Source organism: Erpetoichthys calabaricus, chromosome 4 (genome assembly GCF_900747795.2).
Source record: "Erpetoichthys calabaricus chromosome 4, fErpCal1.3, whole genome shotgun sequence".
In the NCBI taxonomy this organism is placed as follows: Eukaryota; Metazoa; Chordata; class Cladistia; order Polypteriformes; family Polypteridae; genus Erpetoichthys; species Erpetoichthys calabaricus.
In genome coordinates, this window is record NC_041397.2 from 37025997 (window position 1) to 37050259 (window position 24263).

Genomic DNA, 24263 nt, shown 5'->3' on the forward strand with positions numbered 1-24263 from the left:
GAGCCTCCGAAGTTTTGGACTGTCAACATACATCAGTTCCCTAATGTTAAGAAAGTTGCAAACATCGTGCTCAGTATGTTTGGATCGACACATGTGAATCAAGCTTTTACACATGAACTCAATAAAAAGCAGATCTTGTTGCTCCCTGACTGACAGTATTCTTCACAAATGCCTTTGGATTGCATTGACACCTTATGAGACAAAAGTCACTGCTCTCGTTCAGAACAGAAAATTTCACTTCTCCCACTAAGAAAGTCAGCCAGGTAACTTCCTGGAAGCACTTCAGGGCCATACAAAAAGTAGGGAGTGTCTGCCCCCAACAGTTCCCTTTATCGATCCCCAGGGACCTGACAGGGCAGCATTTCCAGAATCCATATCCCAAGCATCCCTGCAGGTGTCCCCACTGTGTTTTCATGTGAGGAAAACTGCCACCTGACATATGAAAGATGGAACTGCTCCCAATTCGTGGCAATCACTGGTCCATCCATTATTTGATACCAGTAGGACACAAAGTTATTTTCTTATCTAACCAGCTAATCCATTTGTCCTTCTGCTCTGACCTCCCATCTGGGTATGAAATCATCCTCCTTCCTGGCCGGGTTGCCTGTTCTCCTCTTACAATATTTAGGTATTATTTTGTATTTTACTTATCTTACAATAATTGGCAAAAATTGTAGTTATTGGGCTAGAATGTTGAATGTTTTTATTTTTCCATCCTGGTTTTGTTTTCTTTTTAAGTTTTTTAATTGATTCCACAATTGCTTCAGATTTTAGAGAATAAATTATGGGGTTCAGCATTGATGGAATTGTTGCTCACAATGAATTATACAGAATTTGTGCATTTTGATGAGAATTGACAAAATATACAGCCAAGTATGAAACTATCAGTCTAGTATAAAAAATTGCCACTAAGATGATGTGATGTGTGAAGTGCAGGTTTTTAGTGCACTCTTTCTTCTGCTGTTGCAATTTTTAACAATGCAATCTCAATAGACGAATATGTAAAAAATATGGATTCCAGTGGTCCAAAAAGAAATAATGCTATGTTAGTAACAACTATTATTATATTTGGGTTAACATTATTGCAATCTAAGTGGTAGACAGGTCCATGATTACAGAAATGACTGTTTGTTACTGGGGACTTGCAGAAGCTGAATCTGGTAATTAGGATCACAGTTATAGTTACCGTGACCACAGTAAGGAGCCAAACTGAGAATATAATTAATATCATCCTGCTGTTAGTGTTAATGCTCTGATATTGTAAAGGGAAACAAATGGCAAGAAAGCAGTCATAAGCTAATATTCAAAGAGAAAGTGACTGCACTGCACTAAAGCGTTGAACAAAAAACATGCTAGCTAGACATGCGTGATATCTAATAGAATTTGAGTTAGAAATAAATGTATATAGTACTTGACAGCTTGAATTACTTGTGCCGAAGGCTGCTAATGTTAAATTACTAACAGCAATATATTTTGGACTTTGAAGCGAGAAGGGGGTAAGCCCCTGAATTAGTACAATAATAAATACATTAGAACACATGGTAAGAATATACACATCAAATAAAAAATATAAAAATAGTTAGCAGAGGGCAGATCTTGGAAACCACTTATGTAAAATATTTCTGGACACACAAAAGAATTATTCAGTGCATATGCTGTAGTCTGTGAATATATGAAAAACACATTTTTGCCTTTCTTCTTCAGTTCAATATAAAATGGTCAATGGAAAACATAATGTTATAATTCAGATTTGATTTTAAAATTGTATCCTTTTCTTCCAAATAAATATTTTTGTAAATTAGATAACAGACATTTTACATAATACTTTTTTGCACTTTGACCCATTTCAAATCAACGGATTTTAAATGTTTTTCAGCAGTCACATTTATAATTTACATGACTCAAATTGTTACTGAGGTACTCAGGATAGTTAATGCATGCCTTTGTATGGTGTGACTATAGTTTCTCTTGCATCTTAGGCAAGGTCAGGAATGTCACATTTAAACAGACCTTGTCCAAAACTTCTGTAGTAGAGGCAGTTTCAAGAAGCTGTAACCAAATGATGGCAAGAACCAGTCTAGAACGTGTTCTGTAGGCGGACAAATGAGGTGAGCAAAGCTGTCCAGTTGAAGTAAGGCAAATCTGATGCAGTTTTACAAGTAGGTTTTCCAAATTTGTCTTGGAGTTTTCAGCACTCAAAAAAATGTAAGGGCTTTCAGCAATGCTGACGCTAAGATCAGTGTGTGGAAGATGGGTGAGGACGTGGAGAATGACTTTCTTTTTTTTGGTAGCCTCAAGCAGGTTGCAATGAACAATTCAATGACTGTTTGGCTGTAAAAGACCATACAGGAATGACAACACTGATGTAATTCCAGGAACCTGAGGACATCACAACAACCAAACTTTGCATTGTAGTAATGGAATGTGTCTGCTTTTCAGCACACCATCTCAATCCAAGGCCTCGTAGTGGGTAACATTTGCTCTTTACTGCTTCAGAGAGTCAGAATTTTTTTAACTAAATCTCTGCACTAAGACTTCAAAACTGTTTTTCTTTCACTGACTGAGGAACTATAGTCTCTGTCTATAGAGGGATGAATTCCCAAGACTTACTGCACTAGGCATATATCAAACTTGATTCTACAAAGTTGTTTCTTTCAAGCAATGAAGGAAAGAGCCATGTCACTTATTTCAAACACTTCTGTCACCAAGGCAAACTACAAAAATACCTTAAGTAATCAATTGAAACTTATTTTTGTCTTGAATATGCTGAAAGGCACAAAATTATCAAGCACTGGAAAGCAGTAAAATGCATTTAATGTGCTTGAAGGACTGGTTCTGTGTAGAATAGGCAGGATTAAGATGAAGCCTGTAAGGAAGTGGTCAGGATCAGACTTATAAAATCAAACTAAGAAAATGAACCCTCCTTACCAGAGGAGACTGCACGGGGACATAATGCATGTCTTCATAATTTTTAAAGGTGTTAATAAAATTGATCCATTATCCTTCTGGTTCACAAATTTTCAAATGCAGTCAAGTTTGATAAACACATGCCAAAATTGTTCACCAGCAAACAATAAGTGAGCCTGTCCCTAAAGTCAAAAGGCAGACTTACAGCCTGAAAAGACCCAAAAAGTAAAGCAAAGCTAAAAATATCAGAAAATTCAAAGTGAAAACATGAAAAAAAATTATGGCCCAATAAAAACAAACAAATGTATGTTTACTACTGAAACATTTACTATACTGTAGGATTCAAAAAGGCTTAATCAAAAGCACAAAACATTCACGAAACAAAAACAGGTTTGCATAAAAGACACATCTAAAATTGAACAAATCTAAGCAAACAAACACCTCAAACATGAAGTTGATTCCAAACTGAGGATCAACGTCAGGAAAACCACAAGACAAGAAAGCAATCTTGATCCCAAAGCAGGCATATTAACAGTGATTTCAAAGAGGTGGAGTTTCCAGGGATTATTGTGAGTCAGAAAAAGTTTTGACTGAGAGATAAATGTGTATGTGGAACTTAATCAAAGACAAACTGTAGAAAGTAGCAACCAAAACACGAGGGACGAATGAAAATTAAATTCAGAGGCAAAAGGAATTTGAAACTGAAAAAGAACCTAGCACTACGCCTATCTCTAAAAGAAAATTATTACAATAAAGTTTTTTTATTTTTGAATCCTACAGAATTATAACACTGGCCAGAACCTTATGCATCACTGCTAGTGACATCAGGGATACAGCGAATGTAGTCGTTAATGTATTAACAGGTGATTATGTGTTTCATTGTTGTGTTTGTTACTTATGATTATTATTTTTGGCAGTTTACATGCTCTCCCCGTGTCTGTGTGGGTTTTCTCCGGGTGCTCCTGTTTCATCTCACAGTGCAAAGACATGCAGGTTAGGTGCATTGGCGATCCTGAATTGACCCTAATGTGTGCTTGGTGTGTGTTTTTGTGTGTGCCCTGTGGTGGGCTGGCACCCTGCCCAGGGATTTGTTATTGTGTTGGCTGGGATTGGCTCCAGCAGACCCCTGTGTTAGGATATAGCGGGTTGGATAATGACTGACTGGTTGCCCTTTTGTATACATGCTGATGGTTTACACCCATTCTTCCACTTGTTGGGCTTTTGGGACTTTTCTAGTTGTTTAATCCAGCTTCCCATATTTGAGGTCTACAGTTGTGCTTGAAAGTTTGTGAACCCTTTACAACTTTCTATATTCTCTACGAGATCATCAGCAATCAGCAAACTGCAAATGACGCACCCCGAGGCATTTTTCATTATTGCTGGAGACTTCAATCATGCCAACTTGAAGTCACGTCTCCCAAAATTCTCCCAGAATGTGAACTTTGCTACTAGAGGGGGAAGCTGTCTGGCCAATGTTTACACAAGTGCTCCTGATGCCTACAAAGCCCTACCCCACCCCCACCTCGGTTGTTCAAATCATATCAGCATTTTAATGGTCCCTGCAGACAAGTCCCTGCTGAAGCGCACTAAACCAGCCCACAAGAGCATCAGAGTATGGCAGGATGGTGCGGTTTCAGCTCTCCAAGACTGCTTCGAAAAGACAGACTGGGACATTTTCAGAGAGGCTGCTATGAATGGTGACTCCATCAATCTGGAGGAGTACACAGACTCTGTGACTGGCTATATCTCCAAGATAGAGGATGTTACTGTTACCAAGGATGTTACCACAAGAGCCAACCAAAAGCCCTGGATGACAAGAGAAGTGCACAAGCTGTTCAAGATCAGAAATGCAGCCTTCAGATCTGGAAACAAGACCGTCCTCCGGATGACCAGAGCCAACCTGTCTCGCGCTATAAGGAGAGCTAAGTGGGCATACGTGCAGAGGATCAACAAACAATTCAGCAGCACCAGAGACACACGTCGTATGTGGCAGGGCGTTCAGACAATTACAAACTACAAGCCCAACCCACACAGCAGCAATGCTGATGCCTCCCTTCCGGATGAGCTGAACAACTTCTTTGCACGGTTTGAGGCAAACCCTCCACTGATCAGGCACTCTGTCTCTCCATAAATGACGTGAAGAGAACTCTATCCAGAGTCAATCCACGCAAGGCTGCAGGACCTGACAACATACCTGGTCGTGTGCTCAAAGAATGTGCCAGTTAACTGGCTAGTGTCCTCACAGACATCTTCAATACATCTGTGAGCCAGTCGTCAGTCCCAGCATGCTTCAAGTCGACCACGATCATACCAGTGCTGAAGAAGTCATCAGTGACATGCCTGAATGACTACCGGCCAGTTGCACTCACGCCAATCATCATGAAGTGCTTCGAAAGGTTAGTCATGTCACACATAAAGACTAATCTCCCTTCCTCCCTTGACCCTCTCCAGTTTGCGCACCGACTCAAACAGGTCAACTGAGGATGCCATATGCTCTGCCCTTCACCTCTCCCTGACACATCTGGATAAAAAAGACACATATGTCAGGATGCTATTCATAGACTTTAGCTCTGCCTTCAACACAATCATCCCTAAAAATCTGGTTGTAAAACTGAGCAGGTTGGGCCTGAACACCACCCTCTGCAATTGGATCCTGGACTTTTTGACAGAGAGGCCCCAGTCAATTTGGATAGGTTGCAACACTTCCAGCATCATCACACTGAGCACTGGAGCACCGCAGGGCTGCGTGTTTAGTCCACTGCTGTTCACTCTGCTGACTCACGACTGCACAGCCATGCACAACACCAACCACATCATCAAGTTTGCGCATGATACGACGGTGCTGGGACTGATAAGCAGGGATGATGAAAGAGCATACAGAGATGAGGTGGAACGGCTGTCCGCATGGTGTGAAGACAACAATCTATCTCTCAATGTCGACAAGACAAAAGAGACAATCCTGGACTTCAGAAAATCACGTCCTCCCCACATCCCACTCAGCATCAACGGTTTAGATGTGGAGACTATTAGGAGTACCAAGCTCCTTGGTGTGCACATAACTGAGGAACTTACGTGGACACATAACACCTCATCACTAATCAAGAAAGCCCAGCAGAGACTACACTTCCTGAGGCGGCTGAAGTGAGCACGTCTTCCCTCTTCCATCCTCACCTGTTCTACAGAGGCACCATTAAAAGTGTTCTGACCAGCTGTATCACTGTCTGGTATGGCAACTGCAACATATCCGACCGCAAGCGCCTGCAAAGGATAGTGAAGACAGCAGAGAACATTATTGGGGTGCCTCTCCCTTCACTACAGGACATATTTTACAAACACAGTGTCCGCAAGGCCTGCAGCATTGTGCAGCACCCCTTACACCCCTCACGTGGTCTTTTCACACTTCTGCCATCTAAGAGAAGATACTGCAGCATGAAAGCTAGATCTGCCAGGCTGCAGAAGAGTTTTTACCCCCAAGCTGTTAGACTCCTTAACACCAGGCTGCCCCCTGGGACCTTCCACATGGCCTCAACCACCTCTAAAAAGAGAACTTTTATACATGCGAGCCACTGTCCTGCAAAGACGAGTGTGCAGGTAGAAAAGAACTGAAAATCTCATACTGACCTTTAAATATTTTGACACTCTTGTTATCCTTCTGCTGTGAAACATTCTGACCTGTCATTGTTTACACATCTTAAACAACTATTAGCATATACTGATAATTTCTGTATTATCTATATCTATTATTTATTATTTATCTATAATAATAAAAGGCAAAGCCCTCACTGACTGACTCACTCACTGACTGACTGACTGACTGACTGACTCATCACTAATTCTCCAACTTCCCGTGTAGGTGGAAGGCTGAAATTTGGCAGGCTCATTCCTTACAGCTTACTTACAAAAGTTAGGCAGGTTTCATTTCGAAATTCAAAGCGTAATGGTCATAACTGGAACATATTTTTTGTCCATACACTGTAATGGAGGAGGCGGAGTCACGTATCGCGTCATCACGCCTCCTACGTAATCACGTGAACTAAAAACAAGGAAGAGATTTACAGCACAAATCACACGCGGGAACGAAGGTAAATGACGTTAATTTTTGACTGTCTTTTAATACTGTGTGAGCATACATATTAAGACATGTGCAATTAAACGTGTGCATTTACGGGGTGATTTCTCATGCTTAAAAGCTCACCTTTTATCAAACGCGGGAAGAAAGGTAACTGACGTTGTTCACTTTCTTTTAATACTGTGTAACCATACATATTAACACATGTCCAATTAAACGTGTGCATTTACGGGGTGATTTCTCATGCTTAAAAGCTTGCCTTTTACTAAAAAGGTAAATGCAAAACTATTTTCAATCAGTTTATTGAAACGCTCCCGTTAAGGATTGCAATAACATATTCGCGAGATAAAAGAACGAAGTAGGGGGAAATGGAGGAACAGCCGCAAACAGCGAAGAGCAAAAAATTAATTTAACAATTGAGAACGGAGCAAGTTAAGCATACAAGCGTGTTCATAAGGGCAACAAAGCACGGTGTAAAACGTAAGTTTAAATTAAGTTAATAGAAACGCTCCCGCTGCGGATTGCAATAACATATTCGCGAGATAAAAGTTTAATGAGAAGACACGAGGTATAAACGAAGCACACGCCGTGGCGCAACGTTAGGGGCAACAGTTTCAACCATTCTATGATCTGCTTCTCGCAACTGAAAGACGGCACATGGCGGATGTTAGCCGACTTGCTGACCGCAACGTTAGGGGCTTCAACTATGGCGCTGACGCCATATCTCAGTGCCAACACTTTGCAGACTGTACTTAAAAGACACGCCCTCCTCACTGGACAGTTAAAAACACCAATCAAACTAACGATGACATCAAGTATTACCCAATCAAAAGTACGAAAGGAGGCATCTTCATAAAATGCGTGTGGGATGATTTGCATGAGACGCTGCTTTAAAAAAAAAAATGATAAAAAAAATACGGGATAAATCCCGTCCAGTATTGATTCAAAACGGGACGCGCAATTTCATTCTCAAACGCGGCACGATTCCGTATTTTAAAGGACGGGTGGCAACCCTACAGTGCCAGGTAACCACCCATACAATCAGATTGTGATTCAGACTAGGAATGCAATGAATGTAATTACCCCGATCTACATACAAGGCGAAAGTCTTGCAACATTCAAAGATGATGGTTTGGGATAATTAGTACTTATTAAGTACAACATTGAACATAAAAGAGCTTATGAAGCCTTGAACCGAAAAAAGCAAGATCTCAGAGATCGTAAAAAAAAAAAAGGAGGTAATGTCGTTTTACTCGCTGTAGATTTTACTCAAACATTACCAGTTATTCCACGAGGGAGACCAGCAGATGAACTCAACGCGTGTTTAAAATCCATGCTTCTCCCACGGTCGGTTATATGTCGCGTGTTCTCGGGTAGGTACACCAAAAAATGTATACATTTAAGCATGTAATGGGCAAACAAAAAATGAGGTATACCCGAAGGCACTGCAATAGTACTCAATGTAACTTTACTTCTTAAATGTTAATGTTTTACTGTTTAATAATTTATACGCTTCTTATATATTGTTCAAATTCTTTTATGAAAATACCAGTGACAGCGCAATGCACGATAACATGGAGTGAATACACCATACGCATCTGCCCACGGCCGCCCTGGTGTGCGCAGATAGGAGTTGATTCTAAAATAAAATAAACATAAAAACAGTAATACATTCATCACCCATAAAGCGGATAGCAGACGTGACGTATTATATGTGTACCACATTTCAAGTCAATACGTCAAACGGTTTGCAAGCTACATGTGATTTAAAATCCTGGACAGACCAACGAAAAGCCACGGTAGCAAATTATTGAAGAAGATTTTACTGTTTAATAATTTATATTTATATGAAATGTGCTTCTTATATATTACTTCATATTCTCATATGATAATGATGTTAATGTTGTTTATATTGATTTCTATGTTATTGTAAGTGCATCTATGTGTGTATATGTATGTATGTATGTATGTATGTATGTATGTGTATGTATATATATATATATATATATATATATATATATATATATATAAAAAATATATATATAAAAAATATATGTGTATATGTATATATAATATATCTGTATATGTGTGTGTATATGTGTATATGTATATATATATGACAGCAACACTCATAACAATGACAACACAATTACATTGACAATCATGTTACGTTATTTTTAAAATGTTTCCTTTACTTTTTCATAACCTCTTTAACACACTACTTCTCCGCTGCGAAGCGCGGGTATTTTGCTAGTTTATTATATTACATATCTTACACATCGATATTGCTGCTACTTCTTTGTCTTGTCTTTGCACAATGTCTTGTCTTGTTTGTGTTTTAATTTAAATTTAAATTTAAATTTTAATTCTATTTTTAAATTATTATTTGCACATCATGTTGTTACACTGTGGACCCTGAGCTTCGCAATTTCGTCTATCTGTATACTTGTATATGGTTGAGATCACAATAAAGTTCACTTTGACTTGACTATTTCTGCATAAATATGACCTAAAACATCATCAGATTTTCACTCAAGTCCTAAATGTAGATAAAGAGAAACCAGTTAAACAAATGAGATAAAAATATTATACTTGGTCATTTATTTATTAAGGAAAATGATCGAATATTACATATTTGTGAGTGGCAAAAGTATGTGAACCTTTTCTTTCAGTATCTGCAGTAACCCCCCTTTGCAGCAATAACTGCAACTAAACGTTTCCGGTAACTGTTGATCAGTCCTGCACACCGGCTTGGAGGAATTTTAGCCAATTCCTCCGTACAGAACAGCTTTAACTCTGGGATGTTGGTGGGTTTCCTGACATTAACTGCTCGTTTCAGGTCCATCCACAACATTTTGATTGGATTAAGGTCAGGACTTTGACTTGGCCATTCCAAAACATTAACTTTATTCTTCTTTAACCATTCTTTGGTAGAACGACTTTGTGTGCTTAGGGTCGTTGTCTTGCTGCATGACCCACCTTCTCTTGAGATTCAGTTCATGGACAGATGTCCTGACATTTTCCTTTAGAATTCTCTGATATAATTCGAAATTCATTGTTCCATTGATGAAGGCAAGCCGTCCTGGCCCAGATGCAGCAAAACAGGCCCAAACCATGATGCTATCACCACCACGTTTCACAGATGGGATAAGGTTCTTATGCTGGAATGCAGTGTTTTCCTTTCTCCAAACATAACGCTTTTCATTTAAACCAAAAAGTTCTATTTTGGTCTCATCCGTCCACAAAACATTCTTCCAATAGCCTTCTGGTTTGTCCACGTGATCTTTAGCAAACTGCAGATGAGCAGCAATGTTTTTTTGGGAGAGCAGTGGCTTTCTCCTTGCAACCCTGCCATGCACACCATAGTTGTTCAGTGTTCTGCTGATGGTGGACTCATGAATATGAACATTAGCCAATGTCAGAAAGGCCTTCAGTTCCTTAGAAGTTACCCTGGGGTCCTTTGTGACCTCGCCGACTATTACACACCTTGCTCTTGGAGTGATCTTTGTTGGTCGACCACTCCTGGGGAGGGTAACAATGGCCTTGAATTTCCTCCATTTGTACACAATCTGTCTGACTGTGGATTGGTGGAGTCCAAACTCTTTAGAGATGGTTTTGTAACCTTTTCCAGCCTGATGAGCATCAACAACTCTTTTTCTGAGGTCCTCAGAAGTCTCCTTTGTTCGTGCCATGATACACTTCCACAAACATGTGTTGTGAAGAGCAGACTTTGATAGATATCTGTTCTTTAAATAACGCAGGGTGCCCACTCACACCTGATTGTCATCCCATTGATTGAAAACACCCGACTCGAATTTCACCTTCAAATTAACTGCTAATCCTAGAGGTTCATATACTTTTGCCACTCACAAATATGTAATATTCGATCATTTTCCTTAATAAATAAATGACCAAGTATAATATCTTCGTCTCATTTGTGTAACTGGTTTCTCTTTATCTACTTTTAGGACTTGAGTGAAAGTCTGATGATGTTTTAGGTCGCATTTATGTAGAAATATAGTAAAATTCTAAAGGGTTCACAAACTTTCAAGCACAACTGTACTAGACTGAAATAGTGCGGTTAACAGTTCTAAGGCAAGCTGCATTTGAGGGAATTTCCTTGGGCTTACTGCTTTGGTTATGGCTCTGTCTTTATGTTCCTTTAAGGAGGCCACACAATTTGTCCAAAATAAAACTGGGCATATACTATATTATTTTATGACACTGTTGACCAGAAGTGGGCACACATGTGTCAAACCAAAACCAGTAAAATGCTACTGACACCCAAAAGCTTATAAAATTATGATTTATCATCAAAGCTAATAATTAAAGGATAAAGTTGAAGCAAACAACTTGGCTGCCTGGTTGCCTGCATATGGTATCATTCCCTTGAACCTGGACATCGATATTCATGAAACTGAGGATGAACTGGGCAAAGAGGACGTACAACACAACAAAGGCAAGTACAGATGTTCTTTGTATTCTGTGAAAGTGCAAACAGTGCAGTGCAAATCTTCCTTTCAATAAATCAATAGATAATTCTCAATAAAATCATGTACTCTTGTGGAGGTTAAAAGTCACAGTAAATAAATAATCCAACATATAGACTGAAATCCATAGGATAAAACTTGGCTGGCATCCATGCATTAGAAACAATTACGAGCCTTTGTGCTTCCATCTGACTCCTCTGCTTGCACTTTTCAATCTCCTCAGCAAGAGAAGAACAGAAGACATCCTACAACAGGTCCAGTCAACCTTTAAACGGACTCATGTCCCTACCACAATCCCTCTGCATTCGGTGAACCCTGCTCCCTTTGAACAACGCAATCTTTCAGTAGAATGTCTGGGTGATTGGTCACTCCTGCTTAATGACTGCTCACCAGGAGCCACCCTGCCCCATAAGCTCTGTTCACTTGCTTCAGCTAGGGCAAGTTTCCAGACTGACTGCTTCCTCTGCATAGCAGCACCAGTTCTGCCTCAAATCCTGAATCTTGTTCTCAATCTTGATCTTGATCACAATCTCAGTCTCTGTCTGTCCATTTAACCTCTCGACTCCTTTCTTTTTTGCCATTCCTGCTTTTATATCCTGTTCAGGCTCCACATATCCTAGATGGTGCAGGTGCCTTATTTACAGACCCCATAGCGCTAATGAGGAAATTGGCCGAATTGGATGGATCTGCACATAAATGTGTACCCTGCCAATTCTCACATCAGCACTCTGGGGATGCTCTTTCAAGCTACTGCCCACACTTATCACTGTTTTTAATAAAAACTGCACACTGCCACAGACACCTTAATACTTTTTTCCAAAATGCCCTTGGCTCTAACTAAACAATGACTGGACCCCTGGGTTCCAGATGTGTTTTCTACACAAGTGACCCTTTGTCTACCCTCCTTTTTAACTTTCATCACCTTGACACTCTGGACTAATTTCCATTTGCCTTCTTACCAGTTGCACCGTCTTTCAACATTGCTTCAATAACATCTTTAACAAAGTACTGCATTTAAATCTTATGTCAATTTTGTCATGCGTGTATATATACAGCATCCTCCATAATCTGTGGGACAAAGACACATGTTTCCTTGACTTACCTCTCTGCTCCACAGTTTAAAATTACAAATCAAACAATTCAGATGTGATTAAAGTGCACATCGTGGACTTTCATTTAAGGGCATTTGTATACATTTGGATCACACCATGTAGAAATTAGGACACTTTTTCTACATGAATTTCAGGGCACCATAATGTTTGGGACACAGCCATGGCAGGCATATTGATGCAGTCATATTTAGGACTTTGTCGCATATCCCTTACATGCAATTACTGCTTGAAGTCTGCGACTCATAGACATAGTATCTGTAAATATGTGGTTATGCACTTTACTGTTGATTTATTGTTTGTAAATTTGAGGTAAGCACTTTGAGTTAGTCTTTGTGGAGAAAAAAATGTATGAGTAAACTGGATTGAAACTGGATTAAAAACTGTACAAGGATATTCGATGCTAATAAAGAAGTTTATTTATTTACAGCTAAATGATGAGTTTTACTTTGTTACGGGAAGTATCAATGATGATGGTTCTATATATAGCTTCTTGTTATTGTTTTTTTCTTCAAATTATTAATGAACAATTATTTGTTAATTATGTGTTTCAAAGATAGGGTTCACATCCATCATTATTTACAGAAAACATCATGAATAGCTTTTTTGTGGAAAAATGTGATGTCATACAAAATATTGTTAACATTATTTTCCAAATGATTTGTCTACAATACTTTATTAACATTAGACCCTTAATTAATACAATAATCAGATAATTAATTAGTAAACCCCTTTAACTAAGGGCCAAAAAATGAATAAAAAACAGGTAAGGATATTATACAAATATTTCTAAATTAAATGCATAAATGCCATAGCATTTACAATAAACCAAATATCAGGACATCAGTGTGCATTTTACATACAGTTTGTACATATTATTTTGTACTGTATTTCTTTTACATTAATTATCAAAATAGTGCAGTTATTGGGCTAGAACCTTGATGGTTCTTATTTTTCCATCATTGCCTTGTTTTCTTTTGACATATTTTGTAATTGATTTCATCATCTCTTCAGTTTTTAGAGTATAAATTACAGGATTCAGTATTGGTGGAACTGTTGCAGACAATAAATTATTTAAAATTCTTGCATTTGAATTTGACATATGCATTTGTTCCATCAAATATGTAACTGCCAATGGAATATAAAACACTGCCACTAAGATGATGTGTGAAGTGCAGGTTTTTAGTGCTTTCTGTCTTCCTTCTGATGTTGCAATTTTTAACAATGCTAACCCAATAGCTAAATATGTAAAAAGAATGAAGGCCAGTGACACAAAAAGAAACAATACTATGTTAGTAAAAGCCATTATAAAATTTAGACTAGTATCATTGCAGGCTAAGCGGTAGACAGGTCCATGGTCACAGAAATAGCTGTTTATCACTGTGGACTTGCAGAAGCTGAGTCTGGTAATTAGGATGACAGTGACAAATATGACAACCGCAGTAAAGAGCCAAACTGAGAATATAATTAACATCATCCTGCTGTTAGTGTTAATGCTGTGATATTGTAAAGGGAAACAAATGGCAAGTAAGCGGTCATAAGCTAATATTGCCAGTGAAAGTGACTGCACTGCAGTAAAGCAATGAACAAAAAACATGTTAGCTAGACATTCATCATATCTGATAAAATTTGAATTAAAAAGAAATGTATCTATTACTTTAGGAATGACAGCTGTAGTTGCACATAAATCAGCAAATGCTAATTGACTAACAGCAAAGTACTTTGGACTATGAAGAGTTTGTTCCAAATATATTAGTACAATAACAAATATATTAGAAAACATGGTAAGAATATATACAACAACTAAAAAAATATAGAAGTAGTTAACAAAGGGCATATCTTGCAAACCACTTATGTAGAACATTTCTGGACGCACAAAAGTATTATTCATCTTGAATGCTGTTGCCCGAGAACTCATGGGTACCACGGTCTTGCCTTTTTTCTTTAGTTTACTGTAATCTGGTCTATGGAAAACATAATTAGACAAATTTTCAAAGCTGATTTTAATATTGTTTTCTTTTCTTCAAATACGCATTTTTGGGAGTTAGACAACAAACATACATAATACTTGCTTGCATTTTGACACGTTCAAATAAACAAATATAAAGCACCTTGAGCATGGGAAAGGCTCAACATAAATAAAATGTATTATTATTATTATTATTAAACAGATTTTAAAAGCTTTTTAGCAGCCACATTTATAATTTGCACACTATTATCTCCTCAGCTAACTTTGAACAATGCAGACTTTTCTAGTGTAAAAGATATATTTTATAAAATATAGATAATAGTTTGATTTAATACATTTAAAGTATAGATACAAATAATTTTGCTACTGTATATAATTCAGTGCAATTGTTTTTGATCTCTTAAATTATTGCTATTTTCCTTGCACAGGGTAAAGGCATTAGTTGGGGCTGGAAAGCGAGAAAGACGAAAAAATTGATGTACGCTTGGTGCACAAAAGTAAATGAAAGTAAAGACTAAAAAGGAACTGAGAACCCACAGCCTCAGTGTCTTGACTCATCTTTTACAAATCTTACTCTAGTATTTAACTATGATGAGTAAGTAGAATTCATGCTAAATAATACTGAAAGGGAAAAGGCTCATAGAGATCATATTCATAATATCATTTAAGTATGGTATTGATTTCCCTGTTTGTACATAAATATTTATATTATACTGTGTTTCATTCATGAATCTGCATGCAGAAAAGCTTTCTGCTTGTTTGAATCCAACCCTCTTTTGGGATTATTGTTTGAACAGTTTAACCATTCAAATCATCTACTGTATGCTATTAATTAATATTAAGGGCAATCTTATAATTATTACCTTGACCTTTTAAAATAGTAGTAACAAAAATTTATTTTTTACATTATACACATAATTCCATAATTATTCCATAACATTTTTGTCATGCATATAATGCAAAAAGTCCTGAAAAATAGAAAAGAATCCCAAATGTAAAGATAAAGAAAAGAATGCCTCATTTTGGATTATTGATGTATAATTACAGCTCCAGCATTTACAGATGCACAGTAAAGTCTTCTGTATCATATATTGTAAATATGACTTATGTCCTTACATTTTGTTTCTGCAGTTCTGCTATGCCTTCCTCAGAGTTTTAGCTTTTGAGTAATTTTTTTTTTTACAAGGGAATAGGGACCTTTTTAAAGAGGTGGAACAATTGCTAACCTTTGTTAAATCACCAGGGATATTTTGACTTTTCTTTTTATCACTAGAGAAAAGGCTGCAATTAAACAAGCAGAATGCTCCCATATAAGCTTTTAAAAATACAAACATCAGTGGCACATATGTTTAGTAAAACTTCACACATTTAGCAATATGTTTATTAACATAACATTCTTAATATATATGACAGATATACCTGATATTACAAATACAAATCCTGAAGTACTCAGGGCAGTTAATGCATGATTTTGTATGGTTTGAGTTTATCTCTCACTTCAGAGAGAGAAAAGTGATGTTATTTTTGAACAAACCATGTCCAAAACCTCAGCAGTAGAGATAGCTTCAAGGAGCTGTGACCAGATGGTGGTAGGAACAAGTCTAGCAGCTGTAGGTGGACAAAATAAGTGAACAGTTTAAAGAAGGACAAAATTTAATGCAGTTTTACAAATAGGATTTCCAGATTTGTCTGGGAGTTGTCAGCAGTCAAAAAAATGTTATGGTTTCAGCAGTGTTAGAGCTAAGATCAGTGTGTGGTAGATGGGTGAGGCCTTGGAGAATGTCATTTTTGGCTGCCTCAGGCAGGATCCAATGAACCATTCAATGAATGATTGTAGATGACCATGCAGGAATGACAACATTAATGTAATTCCAGGAACCTGGGGAAATCAGAGTGACCTAACTATGCACTGTGATAATGGAAACTATGAGCGTGTGTCAAAAAGAATTCTGAGACATCATATCAGCTTCAAAGTGGGTGACAATATGTGATCTTTACTGCTTCAAAAAGTCAGAGTTTTGTGACTTGAAGCTCTGCTCAAAGACTTAAACACTGTTTTTTCCAGTGACTGAGGAACTATAGTCTCTGTCTAAAGTGGGATAGGTTCTCAAGACTTACTGCAATACGCATGCATGAAATGAGATTTTAAAAAGTGTTTCTTTCAAACAGTTAAGGAAAGAGCAATCGTTCACTTACTGGTATGATAAATTGGTCAATTATTTCAAACATTCAAATTACATTCAAATACCTTGAAAATCTTTTGAAATGTATTTCCGTTTTGAATATGTAGATAGGGACAAAATGATCAAGCAATGGCGAGTAGTACAATACACTTAGTGCGCTGGTAGGATTGATGCTGGTTCTGAATAGAATAGGCTGGATTATGATGAACTCTGTAAGGAAGTAGTTGGAAGTGGACTTAAAAAATCATACTAAGGGAACTAACCCTCCTTACCAGAGGAAGCTGCATGGGGGCATAAAGCATATTTTCATAATAAAACTGATCATTGAAAATTCTTTCAATTAAATTGTAAGTCACGGTCATGAGTGCCATGATCCTCCTTGTTTACAAGCTGAAAATGGAGTCAGGCCTCAAAAAACACAAACCAGACCTATGCTCTACCCCAGTCTGCACCAAACTAACAGGCGTAACCACCTCAATTAGTCAGGTTCCAAACTCAAAAAGCACAAGTCCAAACAGTAAGACAAAGGCTTAAAAATCAGTAAATCCAAAGGTAGCAAAAAGATTAAGCAACATCAAAGGTAGGTACACATAGTTCAAGGTACAAAAATAGGTTTGCTAAAATTGAACAAATATAAAAAAACAAAAACCATAAAGTGTACTTTAATTTAAAGGCAGGGTCAACACCAGGAAAACCAATAACAAGTGAAAAGCATAGAACACAAGACAAGAAAACAATCTCAATACCAAAACGGCCATGCTAACAGATATGTAATGGGACAGAGTCTCCATGGATTATTGTGAGTAAGAGATGGTTTTGACTGGGAGATTCACATGTAGCGTGGAGCTTAGTCAGAGAAAAGCCAGGTCAAAACCAGAAGAACGATTAGAAAATGGCAACCAAAACACTTGGAACTATCAAAAATCAAAGTCAGAGGCAAAAGGAATTCAAAACCTAAACAAAACCTAGCAGTAGCCCTTCTCCTAAAAGAAACTAACTACACTAAAATTTTTGCTTTTGATTCTACCTGAAGGATAGCACAGGCCAGAACCTCTGCCATATTTACACATCACTGCTAGTGATATCACAGATGCGACAAACATAGTGTGATGAACAGTTCACATGGACAGGCGTCATGGCAGGAACAATAACCGGCCGGGAAGCCAGTGTGATGCAAGGACAGAGGGAGACAACGCAACCTCTCAGAACTACCCCCGATACACTAGAAGGCAGCATCCCTAGGCTAGGATTCTCACAAAAACACCTGCAGGGCATGCTGGGACCTGTAGTCCCATTTTCTTCAGCACTCTAACTATTTGCTTAAAGAATGAAATTGCTTCCTTCATAACGTTGACTTTGTGTGTTTCCTTGATGAGAAGTTCACGCTAGCTATGCAAGGCAGACTATGTTGAAAACCAATTTCATACAAAAACTTAAGACAATAGATTACAAAAAAATTAAAAGAAAAACTTAATGATATTACTGAGAACATAATCTGTAATTACTGTTAAAGTGTTAACTAGTTCTTTATTTTGTGCAGAAGTAAGTTTAATGAAGTCTTCGTCAGTTAGTACTGTATCAACAGATTTAATCACCAATACTCAGTTTTCTTAACAGAGTGTAATGTTCTAGAATAAAAGTATTTACAACATATAAATAGAAGGTTGTTATCAGTTAAGAAACAGCTATGAACAGCCATGATGTACTGGTGAACAAAACAAAATGTCTGAAAAATGGTAAAAATCGGCAATGGTTCTGAAAACTTTTGATCCTTAGTGAAATGTGAGTTATTGTGGCAGTATAAAATGCTGCAGTCACAACGTTGATGGTCTATCTAAACAGGCTCATAATTGATCATTTAAATTTCCTGCTATTATAACAGAGGACATATTAGTCTATTGGTCTCGTCCGTTACAGGAGATGGATGTTGGAAGCAGAACTCCCTTTTCAGCGGTATTTATTTTTTCTCTTATTTTTTATCATCCTGAGGTTTCCTGTATTTACCCAACCCGAGGAGGTTCTATTACAGTATATTCAAGTATATATAAACATGAGCGGCAGGAAAGGGGCTCAGAAATAAACAGAAAAGAAAGCTAAAGCTTCATCCAAGCCTAGACAGGCATCAAGTCCAAGTTCAAGGTATGGCCTTTCAGAGACTGATCTAGAACAGACAAGCAAAAGCACAGATTTCCCGGGACCTGGCGCGGCTGCATCATCTGCAGCCGAGAGCGAAAGTGGGAGCGAATGTGCAAGTGATTCAGGTCACGATAGCTCGTCGTTTCCAGAAGATTAATTGAAACTGAAAATGGCCTTGCCTTCCACGTTATCATCTACTCCTCACAAGCCAGGAACATCGACTTTAACTGGGCTTGCAACTTCACCCGCAGAGCACGAAGACCAAAGCGATCTGTCTGAACTGAAGGTAATGATCGTCGCAATGGCCACTGCTCAAGGCATAAAGGAGCTCAAGAAAGATATAAAGAAAAAAATAAATGATATAAGGAAAGAAATTATATAAGACTAGCCATGTGCGCACAACTACGTTGCGCGTGTTAAAGTTGTCTGTGAAGGGCTTCCTGTTTAAACGTGACTGCCAATCGTGAACTGGGCCCTTCGTCGCACAGCATAATGATTTTTTATAAGGGAAACAAAATTACAAAACAAAAAATTTGGACATTGATTCAATAGGAACGGCCTACTCGGAATCACTGTCCAAATAGTAATTATGTGGTGGTGGAGGAGCATTTCTGCTTCTCTCCGTTCACAGTCTGTCTCGTTTTCACGACGCTGTCGTTTCCTCTCACGATCTCTTCTCAACTTTTCTCCAATCTCACAGGTTGCTTTGTGGCAATCCAAAGAGTAGGGAAGAACCAATGCTTCTTTCTTGAACTCCAAATGCCGACTGATGGAAAATCACAGAAGTGTGTCCGACTTATATACTCTGACTGCCGACTCCAAGAAGCGGGTGAACATTCGATTTGGACGAAGTGCTGCCAACGACGGAGGATAGAAACAGAAAAAACCACAGTCTCGAAACGAAGCAGGTGTCGACGCCAGATCTAAACACAAAGAGTGGTATCGACAGTGTTTGTAAAGAAAAGTAACAACCAAGGCAGTGTCAGGGGAACATGAATTCGCGGACAAACAAAGATCAAGATCCAAATGAAGATTATATATAAAGATTAGTTAATTTAAAGCACAACAATCTGTTTAGTTTGAATGTCTGTGTTTTGAGGTGTGACTGGAGTACTACAGTCTTCAGTAGTATAAGCCTGGAGGAGATTCTTAATGCAATGCCTATGTTTTAGCTGTCTCTCTACTGCCATCTAGTTCTTCTTCATCTAATTCATTCGCGGACAAACAAAGATCAAGATCCAAATGAAGATTATATATAAAGATTAGTTAATTTAAAGCACAACAATTTGTTTAGTTTGAATGTCTGTGTTTTGAGGTGTGACTGGAGTACTACAGTCTTCAGTACTATAAGCCTGGAGGAGATTCTTAATGCAATGCCTATGTTTTAGCTGTACCTCTACTGCCATCTAGTGCTTCTTCTTCTAATTAATTCGTGGACAAACAAACATCAAGATCTAAATGAAGATTATATATAGAGATAGACATATTAGGAAACACCCCAAATATTTTATCAAAAAAATCTTTAGTCTACAAATTCCATGCATACATTTAAACCATAAGTATTTAAGATTCATCGAGTCTCTCCACAACTATAATATAGTGCCCTTCAGGATCCAGTATCACCTCAAATAAGATTATTTTGTGAATCACAATTCCCACTGATTCAATCTTTTTTACTATAGCTAGAATGAAATACCTGCCCAAGAAATTTGGTATTTAAATCCATCTCTTAGAATAATACTATATCTGACCATAGGTGTAGTCAAAGGTTTGAAGTGTGCCACTGTGATCTGTAAGGTTTATCTCATACACATTATTTTATGTACACTGGTAATTGACTCCACAAATAAATACAGCCAAAGCCAAGCAAACAATCTGAAAGGGAAAAGCAGTTCTACCATGTTAGCAACCAGACAGGGAGATGGGAAGAGACAAGTGGAGATAACTCAAGCTGGCCATTAAAACAGAGTAGGAGTACCCCGTGGCCTGTTTATGGTCAACAGTTATGGTGTGCAATTTCTATTTCATGTATATTGGGTGGGGGATTTGGGGGGTGAGACAGACTACAGAAGTCAGGTGGAGAACTTTGTTTGTTGGTGTGCTATAACTAAACATCAGCAAAACCATGGAACTCTTTGGACTGCAGGGAACAATCTGAAAAAATAATATCTTTGCTCTTGGAATCTTTAAATTTCTTTACTATGTACAACTATACTTATTGCGTGCAGCATTGAAATAAATAAGATCTAATCAATTACTTATTTTAAATTCAGAATTACAGCTTGTGGGTGCTCTAAATTAAGTTGTTTTACTGTTAACAGGTTAAAAGCAGTGAATTCACTCACAAAATCCTCTAATCAAGGGCTTCTCCCATACAACACCCAACATACCAAGTCAATATAGTAAGTTGTGACTTTGAGTTTACAAGGCACATGCTAAGCAAAATAAGCAGATACCATCAATACCATCTAGAAGTCATCAACGTTACAGAATATAAATTGCATAAGAGATTCAGAGCAATAACCTTTTATGGCAAAAGTGAGCACAAGGCAGGAAACTACCCTGCACATCATTTATTCTTTAAAGACAAAATGAATGACACTCAAAGAAAGTATTTAAATCCTGAATAGCAAGCTAAATGTTCTACAGTTTTGATTTCTCTCTGGGAGAACAAAATTGGGATTGTCATGGGGTTCCAGAGATTTTACTTCCATGGATTAACTGGTCACTACTGGATAAACTTGGGGTATCAAATGGAAAAGAATCTTCTGCTTCATACATAACCAAACCTAATGATCTATCCAACATAACCATGAGCAAATAATAGATTATTTTATGACACTGTTGACCAAAGAAGGTAATTGTGGCACCAAGCAGTTTACAAAAGAGTTGACTTTATTAATGAAGTCAATAATAAAAGAATATGAATAACTCATCACAATTAAAGAAACAAAAGTTGATAAAAATAACTTAGCTGCTCTTGACCATAACTAAAACAATGAATTATCCCTGGATGCCAGATACATCTCCGGCCAAAGTACCTCTTGGTCTTCACTCCTTCTTAACATTCCTTACCTTGACACTCAGACCTAAGTTGTACTTGCTAGATGGCCAGTCCCATCTTCTTCTAACATGACATCAATAATATTTTAAATAAAGTACTGCATTTGTATGTTTTTATTACTAGATGCGAGTTGGGCGCTTTGAGTCACTCTTAAATTAAAAAAAAAAAAAAAGAGTAATCAGATGTGAATAAGAGCAGTACATATACAGAGAAAACTGTACAAGGTCACCCAATTGAAATACATAGGTTTATTTATTTACTCAGAGAAGAAAGTATGTTGTTTACTTTTCTAGACCGGTATAAATGTTGATGGATCTGTATGTATCCTTTTAATAATAAGCTTTTTGTTATTGCACCTTCTTTAAGCCATTAATAAACAAATAATGGTTAAATGTGAATTCCACAGTTAAGGTTCTTATTCATCACGTTTTATGGAAACTTTGATGAAAACTTTCTCAGGGAAAAATGTGATGCCATTCAAAATAATTTAACATTACATTCCAAAGAAATCATTTGCTTACAAAACTTTAACACCGTTTGGGTAATTTGGATAATTAGTTAATAAACCCTTTTAACTAAGGGACACAAAATGATTACAAAACAAAAAAGAATATAATACAACTGTTTCTGAATTAAATACACACAAAAGCTATCAGCAGTAAAATATTTATATTTATTAATATTCTCTGTAAACCAAATACTGGAAAAACAAAGAGCATTTTACATATTTAGAAATCTTTTTGTTAGATTTATCTTACACTTATTAGCAAAATAATGCAGTTATTGGGATAGAACCTTAAAATTTCTAATTTTTCCATCCTTGCCTTGTTTACTTTTTAACAGTTTTTTAACTGAATTCATCATCTCATCAGTTTTTAGAGTATAAATTATAGGATTCAGCATTGGCGGAATTGTTGTTGACAACAAATTATTCAGAATTCTTGCATTTGGATGAAAATTTACAAAAGATGCTGCCAAATATGTAACTGCTATTGGAATATAGAACATTGCTACTAAGATGATGTGTGAAGTGCAGGTTTTCAGTGCTTTCTGCCTTCCTTCTGATGTTGCAATTTTTAACAATGTAACCCCAATAGCTAAATATGTAAAAAGAATAAATATCAGTGGTACAAAAAGAAACAATGCTATGTTAGTAAAAGCCATTATTATGTTTATATAAAAATCATTGCAGGCTAAGCGGTAGACAGGTCCATGATCACAAAAATAACTGTTTATCACTGTGGACCTGCAGAAGCTGAGTCTGGTAACCAGAAGGACCATTATAGATAATGTAACAGCAGAAAACATCCAAGCTGAGGATATGATTATTATCATCCTGCTGTTAGTGTTAATGCTGTGATACTGTAAAGGGAAACATATGGCAAGAAAGCGGTCATAAGCTAATATTACAAGAGAAAGTGACTGCACTGCACTAAAGTAAGGAACAAAAAACATGTTAGCTAGACATGCATTATATCTGATAAAATTTGAGTTAAAAAGAAATGTATCTATTACTTTAGGAATGACAGCTGTTGTTGTGCATAAGTCTGCCAATGCTAAATTACTAACAGCAATATATTTTGGACTATGAAAACTTTGCTCCAAATATATTAGTACAATAAGAAATGTGTTACAGAACACTGTAAGAATATATACAAGAAATAAAAAAATATAGAAATAGTTAGCAAAGGGCATATCTTGAAAACCACTTATGTAGAACATTTCTGGATGCACAAAAGTATTATTCAGTGCATATGTTGTAGTCCATGAACTCATGGGTACCACGTTCTTGCCGTTATTCTTCAGTTCACTATAATCTGGTCTACGGAAAACATAATTACACATACATTATAAGTTTTATAATTTGCCTTTAACATTGTATCCTTTTCTCCAAATAAACTTTTTTGGAAGTTAGACAACAGAATGTACAATAATGCTTATTTGCGTTTTGTCACATTTCAAATAACCAGATTATAAGAGCTTTTCAGCAGCAACATTAATAATTTGTACAAAAACATTAGCTTTAATGTAAAACAATTAAAACAATATAGTTTTCTCTTATTTAGCTTTGGTTTATAAGACAAATTCAGGCTAAATAATAATGAAAGTGAAAAGGTTCATAGAGATCATATTTGTAATATCATTTAAGTATGGTATTAATTTACCTGTTTTAAGATAAAAATAATTTCAGCTATTAATATTATGCTGTGCTTAACTTAAATGAGGCATCCTAAAACGTTTTCTGACTTGTTCATTTTTCAGTCCTCCCGTCCATTTTTCAGCTCCCTTTTCTAGTTCATTGTGTAGTATATCAGGTATATGTTTGAATACTACAA

At 37.0% G+C, this 24263-nt stretch overlaps 2 protein-coding genes across 2 annotated transcripts; both read right to left on the reverse strand.

The window, feature by feature from the left end:
• Positions 1 to 13463: 13463 nt before the first annotated feature.
• LOC114650964 (olfactory receptor 146-like) lies at positions 13464 to 14528 on the reverse strand. The gene has a single exon (XM_028800918.2). The coding sequence runs from the start codon at positions 14491 to 14493 to the stop codon at positions 13498 to 13500; it is 996 nt and encodes a 331-aa protein (XP_028656751.1). The 5' UTR covers positions 14494 to 14528; the 3' UTR covers positions 13464 to 13497.
• Positions 14529 to 22012: 7484 nt separating this feature from the next.
• Positions 22013 to 23703, reverse strand: LOC114650965 (olfactory receptor 146-like). The gene is made up of 2 exons (XM_028800919.2): positions 22769 to 23703; positions 22013 to 22046 (listed from the first exon to the last, which is right to left on the reverse strand). The coding sequence occupies exons 1-2, from the start codon at positions 23701 to 23703 to the stop codon at positions 22013 to 22015; spliced, it is 969 nt and encodes a 322-aa protein (XP_028656752.2).
• Between the last annotated feature and the right edge of the window lie 560 nt (positions 23704 to 24263).